The sequence below is a fragment of the Poromitra crassiceps genome (genome assembly GCF_964638095.1).
Source record: "Poromitra crassiceps genome assembly, chromosome: 8".
Lineage (NCBI taxonomy): Eukaryota > Metazoa > Chordata > Actinopteri > Beryciformes > Melamphaidae > Poromitra > Poromitra crassiceps.
Genome location: NC_139629.1, coordinates 36,024,981 through 36,041,220, shown reverse-complemented (window position 1 = coordinate 36,041,220; position 16,240 = coordinate 36,024,981). Strand labels below are relative to the sequence as shown.

At 44.2% G+C, this 16,240-nt stretch overlaps 1 protein-coding gene across 1 annotated transcript; it reads right to left on the bottom strand.

Annotated features, from left to right (window-relative positions):
• Positions 1–9,957: 9,957 nt before the first annotated feature.
• Positions 9,958–11,640, bottom strand: kcnk15 (potassium channel, subfamily K, member 15; the record flags this gene model as incomplete). The annotated part of the gene is made up of 2 exons (XM_083641964.1): positions 9,958–10,973; positions 11,358–11,640. 2 exons carry the CDS (start codon positions 11,638–11,640, stop codon positions 9,958–9,960), a joined length of 1,299 nt encoding a protein of 432 aa, XP_083498090.1.
• Positions 11,641–16,240: the final 4,600 nt, after the last annotated feature.

The window sequence follows — 16,240 nt, the reverse complement described above, 5'->3', positions numbered from 1 at the left end:
CCCACTACCACAGTGAAGAGACACAGACACACACACACACACACACACACACACACACACACACACACACACACACACACACACACACACAAAGGTCAGGGAGATGGGTCAGATTGTAAAGCAGATTACTCTCATAAATTATGCACGATTGTTTGATGTGTTTCACATGTGCGATCTGGAATTCATTGGACGAAATCGATCAATATTTGAGCTGCGTATATTTACATAATGCTCTTTTTGACTTGTAGATGGAAGATAAGCTAATTGGAAAAGTATGAACCCATCCGAAGGATCATCTCAAATAACATGTCGGTTTTACACCAGTTTTACTCTACAAACATTGTTAAATCCTTTATTAGTTTTGAAATAATGCAGGCTACTTAGTAAACTGACATTTTCATACCGTCAGTCTTTGTACCAGAAGTTCAGACAATAAAGTGAAATAAATTTCTTCAATCCCAATAAGTCCCTATGTAAACCAAGCCTGTCGTGGGATGACAGATTGGGCCTTTGAGACAATAGGAACCTGTCACAAGAGAGTTCTGCACCATGCAAGATCATGTTTCAGTCATCTGATTTCATAAAACAAAACTTTCAGACTGGAATGTATTGCACTCTGGAAAACAATGGGTACCTGAATCTCCAAGCCAACCAAAGACGTTCTGTTTGTTTTACCAGAGACACAAGTTGAGAAACCAGGAAACCAGTTTTGTTATTTCTTTAAATTTGGTATCAATCTGCAAACTAAGCTATGAAAAGTCGCCTGAATCACCACTGACCAACTGTACCTGGGGGTACATCTACACTGTCTTTGTGTCTGTTGTTGTTACGCAATGTTCATCACACTTTTAATGATCAGGATGAGTCTACGAAAAGTTTCGTTCTGAGAGATTTGAAATGTCACTTGTACATTAGCGTGATGGTGCTCTTCTGTAAGCTGCTATTAGCTGCTATTCAGTGAAGAGAAGGTGGCAGAGATCAAGCTCATGATAAAGCTGTTATCAGACCTGCTAATGCACTCGTTATGTAAAAAGGATAATGGCTTCATCAGACCAGACATCATTCAAATGAGTTCAGTTTTTGAAGCTTTTTAAAATCTTGTGCATCACACACAGTCAAATACTGAGTATATTTTAGTGTACTGTAAGTAAAAAAAAAAAAAAAAAAAGACATGAATATATTATAAGGCTGAAAGCCATAAATCAAGCGGCACACAACGATAGTGTCAAAATGTTGAATTATTTCTGAGAACGCTGCATGTTTGATCAGGCCTTTGTATCACCCATGAAAGCAGATTTCCTTCTTCAAACAGTGCCTCTAGAGAGCGGCCTCAGAGTGACAAAACACCAGAGAAAGTGCCACCAGAGAAAGTTGGCTGGCAAAGCGCCCGCGCTCCCCCGGCGTCTTCTCCAGCAAACAGCCAAGATGGCCATATTGTGTCTCGCAAACAAATCGAATGGTTGGCGCTGTGACAGGCCAGCAGCCTCTGTGGTGTACAGAGAGGCAGCGAGTCAGCGCGACGGTGCTCCGTCATCTCCCAGGTCACCACATGCGCCAGCCAGCAGGGGGCCTCGGTCATGTTGACTCTGCACGGCGACTGTGTCATTAGTCTTTTTGGCTGTGAGGCAGAGAGATGTAGCGAGAGGGGGAAAAATCAGCCCATATGCTACGCATTGATTATTCTGAGCTATTATGGCATCGTAATCTGAACACTTTTTAAACTAATTATTGCACTTCATCTGCTTTCCTTCCCACTGTGTTTGACCAAAAATGGGCAGAATAAGCCGTTACATAAAGCACAACGTCTCGCATGGCTGCAGATCAGATCCACCAACAACGACCATCTTATCCTATGAGCTTCACACAGCGCACGTACGTGTGCAGGCGCGCGCGCACTCCTGCTTGTTGCTGTCCATGGTGCTGCTGAGCGTTTTTCACACACACACACACACACACACACACACACACACACACACACACACACACACACACACACACACACACACACACACACACACACACACACACACACACACACACACACACACAAGGAAGCTGTGCTCTCTGAAGCGGATTGCCGACTGTTGTCAGATCAACAGAAAGGTCCAGAAAGCTTTTTGCCATGGGAACAGAGCTGCTCTGGGGTGATGAATGTCGACTTTTTAACAACAAAAGCTATATAAAGACAGACTCTGTGTGTGTGGGTGTGTGTGTGTGTGTGTGTGCGCGTGTGTGTGTGTGCGTGTGTGTGTGACTCTGTGTGTGTGTGTGTGCGTGTGTGTGTGTGTGACTCTGTGTGTGTGACTCTGTGTGTGTGACTGTGTGTGTGACTCTGTGTGTGTGTGTGTGTGTGTGTGTGTGTGTGTGTGTGTGTGTGTGTGCGTGCGTGCGTGCGTGTGTGTGTGTGTGTGTGTGATCCGACAGCCCACACACCTCCATTACTGACTTCCCAACAACGAGGCCTTTGCAGGCAAATAAAGGGTGTTAGTGTAAAGGGCTTTAGAAGCTGTCACACGTCCAGTTATGTGTGTCAGACAATCAGAGCTGTGGAGGAAAAAGTGTCCAGCAGGGGCTCAAAGAATCGATACAGGAAAAGAGAGAAAGTGAGAGCAGAGTGAGGTTAGCCGTCTAGTGTTGTGCACTCATTGGAACGCTAGCAGGCTAATTGCTTAGAGACCAACATGAGGGGCTGCGATGGGGAGCGGCGGCAGTGGTGATCGATTGTTAGACGTGATCTGGTGATGTCATGTGTGTCTAGGCTATATGAGGGTATGTTGAAACCCACTTTAGGCAATGTTTTGGGGGTACCTCAACAGCATGGCGCAACCCTCGAACCCCAACTCTCTACACAACCTTCCTATCCCGAGCTACGGCCCCTCTTCTCTAGGCCCGCCCCTTCATCACCGCGCCCTCTCCCACCACCCACATCGCCCTAGCCACTCCCACTACCCACCCCTCAAACCCCAACTCTCTATACAACCTTCCTATCCCTAGCTACGGCCCCTTATCCCTAGCCTCGCCCCCCTCCACACTCACGTTGCCCTATAGTCACTCCCCCTATCCACCCCTCGAAACGCGACTCTCTACACCCTTCCAAGTTCCTATCATTCTTTCATTAACTCCCGCTTAGACTAGACTACTGCAACTCCCTATTCGCTGGCCTTCCCTCCAAAACCATCCAGAGACTTCAATATGTCCAAAACTGTGCCGCCCGGATTCTCACAAAAACACGCAAGTCAGAGCACATCACCCCAGTTCTGCACTCCCTTCACTGGCTCCCAGTTAACCACCGCATCACCTACAAAGTTCTCCTGTTAACATACAAGGCCATCCATCACACTGCTCCAACCTACCTCCAAGATCTAGTTACCCCTCAATCCTCACTCCGGACACTCCGATCATGCAGCTCCAACCTCCTTTCTGTCCCTAGGACCAAACTCACAAGCATGGGTGACCGTGCCTTCTCCTCACTGGGCCCCCGGCTGTGGAATCAGCTCCCAGGACCACTCAGGGCTACAGACTCGTTTGACGTTTTTAAATCAAAACTCAAAACCCACTTATTTATTTTAGCTTTCCCCTAGGGTCCTCCCTCTCCATTTACACGTGTTATATTTTTTATGTCTTTATCCTTTTATCTTTTTATTCTTTTAGTAGCTGTTCCTTTATATTTATTTTTTATATATTTTTATTTTATATATTTTTTATTTTTCCCTGTTTGATTGCTTGATTGTTTTTATCATGCATCTGTAAAGCACCTTGTGAAGTCCTTGGATTTTAAAGCGTGCTATATAAATTGAATTTATTATTATTATTATTATCCCTAGCTACGCCCCTGTTCCCTAGCCCCGCCCCCTTCACTAAACGTCCATGTGTGACTGACTGACTGAGTGTCCTGACTTTGGCATCTTCTGCCCCCTGCTGGCCTGGCCTGCTCGCAGCGTCGGGTAAAATATCCCACTTGCCTAAATGTGTTTCCCTCACCGGTCAGTTGTAGCTGTTGCACCGATCGGCCTCATTTAAAAGCATCGACGACTTCCCTGCAGGGAATAATAGCAGTGTTTCATTCAGCAGTATATATGAATGTGATCATATTGTCCTTTTTTACTGCTGTGGTGGGGTTTATTTACTCACATAATATTTAAAGTAAGTGATTAATTATTGTGTTGTTTCAGCTTTACGACAGCTCGCTACAGTATAATGTCAACACAGCATGTTTAGTGAAATGAATTCTGAAAGAGTTGGCATATTAAAAATGGAACGGTATGGGCCTATTTACTTTGTTTTATTGAATAGTTTCAGTCCAAATATCCTAGCTGTTATCTTTCATCACCCAACGCTATCTCACACTCGGATCAGTCGTGTCTCTAGTTTCTCACCCTTGTTCCAAAGGATCGATGAAGAGGATGAAAAGGAGGAAGAGGGAGGAAAAGGAAAGGGGGGGGGGGGGGGTTGTGATCATTGTAGCAGGTCGTGCCTCCACAGCAGCGAGGGCTCTTGGGAGTTTGCAGACAGACAGCGTTGGTTGGCCTTGACCTCTCTTGTCCCAGTGGCATTGTTCCCACTAGTTAGATGTGACAGGTATGACTGCACACAGGAGTCAGACTGGACACACATAGAGGAGGTGCATTGTACCAACCATATCTAGTACAGCGGTTTTCAAAGTGTGGGGCGCACCTCTTCTGTGGGGCGCGAGACAACTGGGGAGGGGAGGCACTTTTTTTTTTAATGTGTGTTTCACAAATCCGATCGCGGCAGTTCTTTGTATGTACATCAAACACATATATGCTCATGTTTTTGTATCTGTTAGGGAGCTATTTCCGATGAAGTTTACGACATTTATGCGGTCTCTCCCGTTTCTAAATATATCTGAACTGTTTGGTTTGAACAAGTAAAACTATTTCTTTATAAGCATTTTACTAAATGTCTATGGGGAAAATAAATGGCGGATGAAAATCTCTGGTGCAGTGCTGAAGCAGGAAGTGACGTTCCACTTTGGCTCTCTATATTGCTCCCAGCGAATATGGAAATTGCAACAGAATGCTGCATGACTAATGCATGTCAGCCAATCAAAGAACAGCTTGCATTCTCTGGGAGGAGCCTCTAGGAAGTGTAGGGCAGTTTCCAAGGCTCATGGTCTGAAAGGCACAACAGAACAGTGGCAGCCTCAGGGCGCGGGGGCGCTGTGGCACAGGTTTACCATCATCACCGCCATCTCACACAACAAGAAAGATTCAAGGAGGAATTTGTTGAGCGATGGCAACGAAGATAACGCTTTTAAAGCTGCTTTCTTGCAGTTAAGGGCTGCTGAATGGATCAAACCCTTAAAATGGAATAGCAGCAATATTGACCCATTATCTGGGTCATACAAGATGCCCTTTGGCAAGAGTCTCATCTCAAGACACAGAAGACAGACACACAGAGACACCTGCTGCAAGGCAAACGCAACTGACACAACCATTTAACCCACTGATACCTGATGCAGCATTTGCGTGTATATCCCTCATTTGTGTGTGTGCATCCCACGCGGTTCGCGGTCTTAAAGGGATACACACACAAATGCTGCATCAGGTATCAATGGGTTAACATCTTGCACAAAGGAGCAATAGCAAGAGGCATGTCAAAATGTAGTGGACTACATTTTGACATCTGAAATGAGTTTGCATTAACTCTCAGTATAGAGCACAACTCTGTCACCATAGAGACGATTAACACCAGTTCCCACTGACGCTGTCTGATTGACGGTCTCTTTCGGGGTGATCCATTTTAGCCGGAGATGCAGCGTCTTACATTGATTGATGTTGCCGTGGTGACAGATAAACACTCACAAAACGGTGTGGCCTATGATGCAGGAAGAGGAAATCTGTTAAAATAGCTAAATGATATTATGTGGCTTAGACCTCAACTTCTGACTGTCGCCATGAGGCAAAGGGGATGATTCTACACTAATGGATCAGTGGGGTTGCTCTCTCTCTCTGTGTGGGTCCACTTCCAGCAGCAGCACACGACCAACTCTCCCTGTTGGATGTAATGGAAAATGTCCCCAATATAAAAGACAGATGTGATGAGAAAGTAGAGCTGTATTTTACTTTAATAACGCTCCCTCTCTGAAGGGAAAGTACCACCGACTGTATAATATACATTACAGTCAATGGGAAGTATATGATACTTGGCATTTTGAGGAGGATGAGTAAATCTTGAGGGTGTTTTATCTCTAGTGTTATTTCTACCCCATTATCCACCATGTTCCGCTACGATTCAAAGTCACACCGAATCTGACCAGCGGTGAGTAGGGATAACATCGGTATCGGCAGATATCCAAATTCAGGTATCGGAATCGGATCGGAAGTGAAAAGATGTGGATCGGTGCATCCCTAGCGGTGAGGATACATTCGCTTTTATGAACAACATCCTTGTCAGTCCAAACCTATAATGCAAGGCCTCCCAAATGAGACTTGGATGTGAATTTGCCTCAGAGTTTTCAGCCCGTTCGTCATCCATGTAATGTTTAGTCCCTTCCTTGGCCTCTACGCCAGCAAGCTTTTTGGCACGCCTGCTGTAATCCATCAATGCAAAATGAACTGTGTCCTGGTTCTGAGCCAATAGCTTTCTTGTACCATTCAGGCAATAAGTTTGATAACTGGTGCCCAGAAAATTAAAATTCGAATCGATGCATTCAGTAGGAACAATATAGTTTGCATGAGAAATGATCGCTACAAATGTTGATTTGACAGATATTGATTATCTAATGCAATTATAGCAAAACACATCCATCCAATGAGAAAGGGGCTTGCTGATAATAGAAAAATGAGGTGCACGGAGGGAAAGGAGCCAAATCCTGAAATAACTCACGGACTGACGAGTCTGAAGTGAGTTTCAAGTCACAAAACAAAGGAGCAGCAAACAACACATTTCACATCGCTGCCTCATCAGGTTCGCTCATCAACCTCATCGCTTATCACAGGTGAGACACCGCCGCCTCATTAGGTTCGCTCACCAACCTCATCGCTTATCACAGGTGAGATTTAGACTCTGTGGAAGTGATGGAAATATGCCTATTTCACATGCAGCCAAAGCAGCCAAAGCATGAAAATGCAGGAACTAACACGATATAAAAAATTGGAGGTCCTGCTGTTGACAAAAATTGTAAATACAATAATTAATAATTATTTATATCAACAGCAGGACCTCTTTTTTTTCCTGCGCAGGCAAAAAAGATTAAATCATCCCTCAGTCATAAATAATAATAATAATAATAATAGTAATAATAATAATAATAATAATAATAATAATAATAATAATAAAATAGGAAATTTTTCTTTTTCCTATGCATCTTGTCTTGATGCTATTCATTGAGTCTGAATAAAATTCAAACAACAGATGAACAGCCAGCCACATGGTTGCCATCTCTTTGCTGCTCGTCAACGCTGCTGTATAGACCTATACTGCCCTCTAGTGGCCAAATGTTGTACAACCGTCTTTGTGACCATCCTTTCTTCCAAGCGTCCCACAACACATTCTCCCCAGTAGAGGGCCCCCTTGTCAAAGTTATCACACGCCTTCGTTCATGCTCCTCCCTTCCCCTCTCATGTATGATGAAAGAACATTATTTCATAGATTTCGTCACATCTTCAGACGGTTTGACTCACGTGTCGCAAAATGACAGCACATCAAGTGACACTGTGAAGAAAGTGATGATGAAATGTCCCTGCTTCTTCCCCCAAGCAGCCAGAGCAGATGCTCATTCATTACCAATCACCATTTCAGTCACTATAATCGCCCAATCCGTTTGACATCAATTTGTAAAATACCATTCCTCCAACAGATGGCATTATGCTTGGGGATAGTTATGCAAGACTTTGACGATTCCTATTCCTGATTCCAAACCAACGGTAGGTTTAAACCATATAGAAAGAGGTTGGCAGTGTGCCACTGAGCTCAAGTCACACCAACGTCCTCCTATCTCACCAAAACACTGGTGCTAATTAATTAAGCAGGCCCGGCTCCAGGATGAAGTGACTGAGGGGGCAAGTTAACAATTGTGAGGGGCCAAATTGAAAAGGGCCATGCCTGTTTTTCCCTTGCCAAAATTTTGCCTAACTTTGGAGCATAGAGACAGTCCGCATGTCTGGGAACGCCCATACAGGCTCTAGGAACGCCCACAATAGACGCTGGGTTAGCCTGGGGGCGGGGTCAGGGTGGGGGTAAATTCCCCCGTTCTATCCATTCAGCAAAGTTAGAATTTAGCGGATAGCCCAGCCCAGGCAGACACGATCGGGGATTTAACCACCGCAGTAAACGCACATCTGAGCAGACGTCTTGTGTTCTGCTCTAGAACCCCCAAACCTGTAGTTTAGAGCCGCAGCACCGTCTTTTGGTGAGTCAGCCGATGAGATATATGGGCGGTGTTACCCCACTCGCGTGCCAGCCGTTTGATATTTTGTGGGCGTTCCCAGACATGCGGACTGTCTATGACGAGACGTGGCCTCAACCTATTGCATTGCTGCACCCCCCTGGGAGGTTGATACCAATAGATGCCTTAGGTCTTCTAGTTTCATATGATCCCAGTATCTTCACTCTAGCTCTCAAAATGAGCCCACTAACATAGCCTCTGAAATACATATAGTGTTGCACCGTGAGGAGTAGAAGAAGAGTTAAACTGGGGGGGGGCCGGACCTGTAATTAACTCGAAAGATTGGCTGCTACATCCACATAGCTAAATGAATTTATTATAGTCATCATACAGTAGCTCCTGTCATTATGTCACTAACTGTTCTGGGATCAACCCCATTATGGCTTCTTCCAGTATGATAGTTATAATTGATATTATGATCGTTATAATTCAGCAGAAAATAGCCTGTAGACTAGAGATAAGGCCATAGTCTATAAATACCGTACTACAAATAATTGATATTATAATAGTTATAATTCAGCATAAAATAGCCTGTAGAGATAAGGCCATAGACTATAAATACACATATTGTTTTCCATCAAATCAAAAAAGGCGTACTGGTGAAGTCATGAAGTAGTAAAAAAACACAAAGCATGAAAAGACAAATAACTACAGTTAATCTAACATCCTCGTGCAAAAGCGAGATGTTTTGTTCAATGACACAGCAGGATTTAGGAAAATGAAAACAGTCGTTTGCGCTCCCTTCTCTTGGTTTAATAGGACAACACTGTAGGAGACTCACATCAAATCCAGCTGCCAAACTAAGTCTCACATGTTACAAGAGAAACACTTTCCTTGTTGGAAAGCAAAACCGTGTGAAGTTCAAAAGTGTGTTGCTGCTACATATCAAGCATGTGCTACATCCAGTGAATTTGAATCAGTCGCATAACATCACATTACGTGATCTGTGCATTAGTGCTGGAAAATGCACTCTAAAGTCAATGCAACCCCCACTGATTAAGTATTAAAATGATTTATTAAATTCACTGAGCTGAAGAAGCCATATATATCTCGTGCTTGTTCAAAGTTCTTTAAGGCCTCTTTTATGAAAAAATAATGACATCTTCCAGCTATGGCCGTACGCTATCCCTAAAGTAGGAACAGTGTCCACGCGTCAAAGCAGCATCATGTAGCTTGTTGCTGAAACAGTGATCCTTCAAACACCTTCACTGGACAAGAAGTGTTAAACTAGGAGACTAGAATTGTAGATTCAAACTCTTTACATCTTTACATAGCACTCATGCATTCTCTCCCTCCTCTTTATCATGCATTACATGCGAAAAAGACAACTGAATTGGAAACATAAATACTGCTGTGACATAAATAGGAATGAATCCTATTCTTGTTTTGCAAACAAAATCATTTTAAATAGCAACAGAAAATGTATTAATAAAACGGAATCATTGCCTTCTGACATGCAAAGAAAGAGGTGCACCACAAAATACAATGTCATTGAAAATACTGTGTATACGGCCCGTGCAAACACTGTCCCTCACTATGGTTGGCCACTACACTGACTTCCTCCGAAAACGAGGGAACTCCCTGAAGCTGTGCCCGGGTGAGAGCGTGCTTCCTGGGGAGGAGACTCCGGTGTTGTCCCTGGAGGTTGGCGAGCAGCCCTGGATCTTATAAGAGATCGAGCTGTAGTAAACCGAGTTGATATGGCCGCCGGGGTGTTCACTGTGTGACATGACGGGACTATCACAAACTCCCGTGCGGTAGCACACGCAGGAGCACAGGGAGCCCAGGCTGGACTCCGGCCTGTGCCTGCCGGTCTTGATCTGAAAGTGCAGCCTCTGCCTGCAGGGGGTGCTGCTGCTCCTCCTCTTCTGCTCCTCTGCCGGAGATGCGATGAGGTTGGTGCGGCTGGTTCCCTCCTCCATCGACGGGAAAAGGGGACTGTGTGTACGACTGTGCGCCATGTTGCTCCTGGGCCTCTCCCTGTGACCTTCTCTGCGCTGTTCCCCTACGACACGGAGCCCCAGGGTCGCGTCCAGAAGGCCTCTCTCCCTCTTCTGCGAAGCCCTCTCCTGGGCGTCCCTCTTCTCGTCGTCGGTGTTCATGGTGAGGAAGCGGAGCACCACCAAGTTCAGGAAGGCCCCGATAACAGTCAGCCCCACCAGGATGTAGACGAAGCTGAAAGCCACATAGTGCGTCTTCTCCTGGAGGTCCTCCGTTTTCTGCAGGGCCACAAAGTCCCCGAAGCCGATGGTGGTGAGCGTGATGAAGCTGTAGTAGTACGCGTGGAAGAAGCTCCATCCCTCAAAGTGGGCGAAGGCCGCGGCCCCTACGCACAGCGTGCCGAAGCAGGACAGGAAGCCCACCAGCACCATGTTTTCCATGGACACCTCGGTGCGTCGGAAGCCAAGGCACTGCTTGGCCTTACGCAGGAGATAGCGGACAAACGTGTTCATCCTTTCTCCCAGGCTCTGGAACATGACTAAAGTGAGAGGAATGCCCAGCACAGCGTAGAACATGCAGAAGACCTTTCCTGCATCTGTGCCTGGTGCTGCATGTCCATAACCTTCATGGAGAGAGATGGAAATGAATGTTACTGTGATGCAGACATTTGATGGGAAATTATGGATAAATAAAATACATTTAAACTAGTCTAAATAAATAACAAAATGTGGCATTTGTAGTGTGTCATTTTCTGTAGCTATTTAGCCTACTACTAAATGTGTGTTTCATGGTAGCTTGCCTTGTACCCAGTCTAGGTTACCTTTTTCTATTTTTTCTCTCTCTCAATCAACCAATCAATCAATCAACCACTCAATCAACCAATCAATGAATCACTTTGAAGCTACTAATGTAAACAAAAGTCTATGCATGTATCCACTGTGTTAAATCCACTCTGCTAAATATTATCCCTCATCACATAAGACAGAAACAATGTAATCAAACTTACCAATGGTGGTGATGACAGTTATGGCAAAGTAAAAAGAGCCTGCAAATTTCCACTGTCTCCCGGCGCGGTGGGGCTCCGCTTGCAGCACCACTCGCTCGATTTCTCGGTAGTCGTGCTCGGAGAAGCGGTACTTCTTCTTCATCTCGGTGCGCTTCTGCTCCAAGACGCGTCTGCGGGAGCTCTCCGACTCCGACTCCAGCGCGTCAAACACCGCGGCGCCCACCAGCAAGTAGGAGAACATGCAGAGGATGAGCGACAGAGTCCGAACGTTTTGCTTCTTCATCCTCGGTCTCTCTCGGGCGAAACTCCGGAGCTCCAGGTTACAGGTGGCGGTGCTGCTCAATAGCCTACACCTCCAACACGACTACATGGCATGGGGGTCCAGCCTGTTGCGTGAAATCTTGTAGCCGGAGATGTGCTATCAACAGGAGGTATGTAGAGACATAACGCCTGGAAGTCTGCGAATTTGCCGTTTACGTTTTTTATGTAACTCGTATTTAAAATATATTATGAAAAATACGCATGTGCGCATTGAGAGCGACGCTCTCCGCGCAGTCAGCCGTTTCTGTCAAGTGGCCTCAGCGTTGCCTCCTCGCATGCGCAAAGTGTGTGCGTGTGTGTGTGTGTGTGTGTGTGTGTGTGTGTGTGTGTGTGTGTGTGTGTGTGTGTGTGTGTGTGAAAAACGTCCAGCACCATGGACAGCAACAAGCAGGAGCGCTCACATAAGGATATTGAGTAACATGCCATATATATCTTGTAATGATACATTTGATTATACTGATAACTTTGTCATCACCTGCAATAAAAACATTTTTTTTTTACAACTTCATAATAATTTAATTATTGTTTAACTGTTATGCAAATCCTTGCATCAAGACCGTGCCTGATCGGTTTGAAGACGAAAACGTATTGCTTCTGTTTAATTCCAGGGAGTCAATTTATTGGTGTGTGTGTGTGTGTGTGTGTGTGTGTGTGTGTGTGTGTGTGTGTGTGTGTGTGTGTGTGTGTGTGTGTGTGTGTGTGTGTGTGTGTGTGTGTGTGTGTGAGCATGTGTATGTGTGCCTGTGCACTAGAGAATTGATGTGCATACTAACTAAACAGCTTTACTATGCTTGTGGTTGCCATGGTTATTTCTAACCATAGCACTGACTTGGACTGTCACTGAGGCTGAAGCTAATATGTTAAATGTAATGATGCAGGCCAAATAAAACATCAAAGATGTGTAGCCTATCATCATTATGTTTTTCTTATTCTGGATTAAAGAAATAGCCTATATATGAGTCAAACACGGAAAGAAATCTGTATAACTATACAGATGAACCACCTTCCTTGTGAGCATCACAGTGGGTATTCGCATCAGTAACAAGCTATTGCAGCCAGATCACTGTGTGGGCCTTCTGTTCCTCTCAAACGGAGCAACCTGCTCTCAGAGGCACTGTTTTTGTGTTAATGGCTAAATCAGCGCACTCAAGTCCCTGTTGTGATTCAAACCAGCTCTCCATAAATGAATTACATCTCAGCCGATAAGAGAGAGGAACCTGCAGTCCGAACAGCCATCACGCATCAATCCACACAGCTTGTGACCACGTCCCTTTTCAGAGCCTAGGGGCCAGGAAACGAGCCAGGAGTGCCATCAATCCCTGTCGCCGAGGCTGAGAGGGACCACGTTCAACTCAACGAGATGCTTCATTACAATTGATTTGGTTTTGCCGTTTGCGTCCAGACAGCTCATGACCGGTTCCCGATCAGAGACATATCAGCAGCACGCGATTTACCAGAAAAAAGGAAAACAAACGAGACGTGTCGATGGCCTGGCTCTTCCTCCTCCACCCCTCGAGGCTTGTATACTGCCTCTCTCTTTGAGGAAATATTTTCATCCAATCCAAATTCTGTTTGTTTGATTTATAGAACTGATGGAGACATAAGGAAACGGACCACATGTCAGCTTCAGTGACGACAGCATCTTGTTTGGTGAAAATATTTTTTCCTAAGTGTGACGATACCAGCTTTCTATTCCCCTGCTATTATTTGTAACATAAATTAAGATTTTAGCTCATTAGGTCTACCTTGGGCCCTGTTTTTACCATAATTACTTCAGATTTTTTTTTTTTTTTTTTTAATCATCCTCTTATAGTGCTCATTAAAACCTACATGGAAAATATTCCATTTATTCATCAACTTTTGCATTATATTGTTACAGTATAATTTTGCCGCATTAAACACTGAACCACATGAGGTATTATGGGATGTCCAAGTTGTATCCCCTTCATATTTCCTCCACAAGCGCACTCCAACGCCTGGTGAAGCTGTGAATGAGCAGATGACGCACAATCGCTTCAAAAATGCACACGGCATGGTGCAGAGAAGAGAAGCGCCTGAAGGCATGTTTCTCCACGGAGCAAAGCTGATCCATCAACTCTGCAGGATCAAATGCTAATCTGGCAAAATGCTGGAGGAGGGCTTGTTAAAATTAATCTCCTCAATATAAGCCAGATTTGTATATTGAAATGAGCAGGAGAGGGGGAGCTGTGCTTCTACAGGTACCAGGAGGAGAGGAAATGAGAGACAGAGATGACGCAGGAGTACAAGACGATGAAATAGAGCAGGGGTTCCACCACTACCTACCAAACCAAATTTCCCAGGGACCAGTTCCACTGCGTATACCAACATCCCTCTGCCCCCATAAAATAAAATTGGCTGATTTAACCATGCAATAGCAGCAGACAGGGGGGGGGGGAATTCCACTCGCCAAAATTTTGCCAAAATTTTGAGTGTTATTTAGCTACCTTCCTGACAAACTAGCATGAGATGGTTGGTACAAATCGATTCCTTAGGTCTTCTAGTTTTATATGATACCAGAAACGTCCCTCTGGCAATAAACTGAGCCTGCTGCAGCCTCGGAACGTAAATGTTCAAAATAGTGATATTTCCCAAATATTGTTTTTTTTTAGTTTTTAGTTTTTTGCAATTCTTTGCCAGACCACCACAGTTTGGGAACCAATGAAATAGAGAAATGGAAAGAGAGCAGAAGGATAGAGGGCGAGGCGATAGTGAAGTTGATTAGAGACGACCTGAAACCTGTTGACCTTCTGTGATGTGGGTCTCATTCATAGAGCTCAGCTGTGATGATCGGCACACTTACCAGACGTTGGATTGGCAGGTGAACAGGGAAGAGACAGGTCGGCCAGGGAGAAAGTGTCCCACCTAAAACCAACAGAGGCATGTTAGAACACAGACCCACAAGTCAGCGAGTGAATTACTGTAGAGCGTTGTGACAGTAAGCCCCACAAAATGACATGTTGTTCTGGTTTATGTCTCCGGTTGGCAGGGAAAAGGTTATTATACTGTAAGAGATGCTCAATCTTAAATGCCATAATGTCTGGTCTCACTGAGGCTGTTATCATCATCATCATGACAGTCTTTCTCAAGTACCAATAAATATGTAAATTATGAACACAATAGTACAGAGAGAGAAGGATATGCTTGCTGAAAAAACAACCTCTTCACAATTATAAGATACCATCATCATTTAAAACTAGAAACAACCACCTCACGGTTGTATTGTACGACTCCGTCAACAAGTCGAGTTGCAGTTCCCTCATCCGTGTCCGTCCAGACTGATAAAATATGTGTAGTGAAGACTTTGAAGGAATTTATTACAAGTTGTTACGTTTTTGTTTTTCATTGTCATTGTCATGTAGATTCCAGCGAATAATTTCCAGTGAAAGGATTTTGGTGTCTGCAAAAATAAGTGACAGAACCTTGTGGAATGACCCAAGATTGTTTTCTCATACGTACAGTGGTTGACCTTTTGAACTTTTACATATAAAATGTCATAAATTAATCATTTTATCCTATTAGACATTTGTGTCAAATGCCATAATTAGCGTATTAATTCTTCAGTTATGGCCAACAACGTATTTTGTGAGGTCACACAGTGACCTTGACCCTTGACAACCAAATGGTAATCAGTTCATCTTTGAGTCCAAGTGGATGTTTGTGCCAAATCTGAAGAAATTCCCTCAAGGCATTCCTGAGATATTGTGTTAATGAGGATGGGATGGATGCACGGACCGACATCCGTAAGGACAGACGGATAACGCGAAAACGTAAGGCTGTCACCGGCAGAGCCATGGTGAAGGTTCCTTTCGTCTAACATTTATAATCAATGCAGACTTAAATAAATCATCTTCAGCCTGGATATTCAATTACAAATCATAATTAATTTAGCATTGGCTCTGAGCTGGTTTCAAGAATGTATGGATGGTTGGGAAGTCCTGCAGGAACAGTATGATTAGAAATTACACTGAGCCTACAATTCATAAAAGAAAGTAAGCGAAGCGGCACCAAACCTGACAACTGGTTGATCAAATGCACTGTCCGCATTATGTGCCACAAGCCAAGCAAGCACAGAGAATGAAATGGAAAATAAGGACAGAAGCAAAGGTTACTATTTTATCGTGTGTTTATCAGGCACACTACCCCTGCTGCAAAACATATCACTCAGTGAGTCCTGTGCTCTGTGATACAGTATACAGCAGGCTAGTCACTGAGGAAATCCTGTAGTTACTTGCTCCTCAACTGAACTGTACAATGAGTGACCAATGCAACTTTGAGCATGGTATTTATTTATTTTATTGATTCATTGATTTATTGATTTTTGCATCATGCATATTAATGAACATTTAACATTAAGCCAGATTTAGCCAGGGGCTAGTTTCCATCTGTGGTCCCTGCGGCAGGCCGATGCTACAAAATAAATAAACACGAAAGAAAAACATCAATATATTAACACAATAAAACATAATAAAGAAACAGTTTCAGATGATATACAATTTTGGATTTGGCTCAAGGCAGCAGGTCTAATCAAAGATGGCCACACC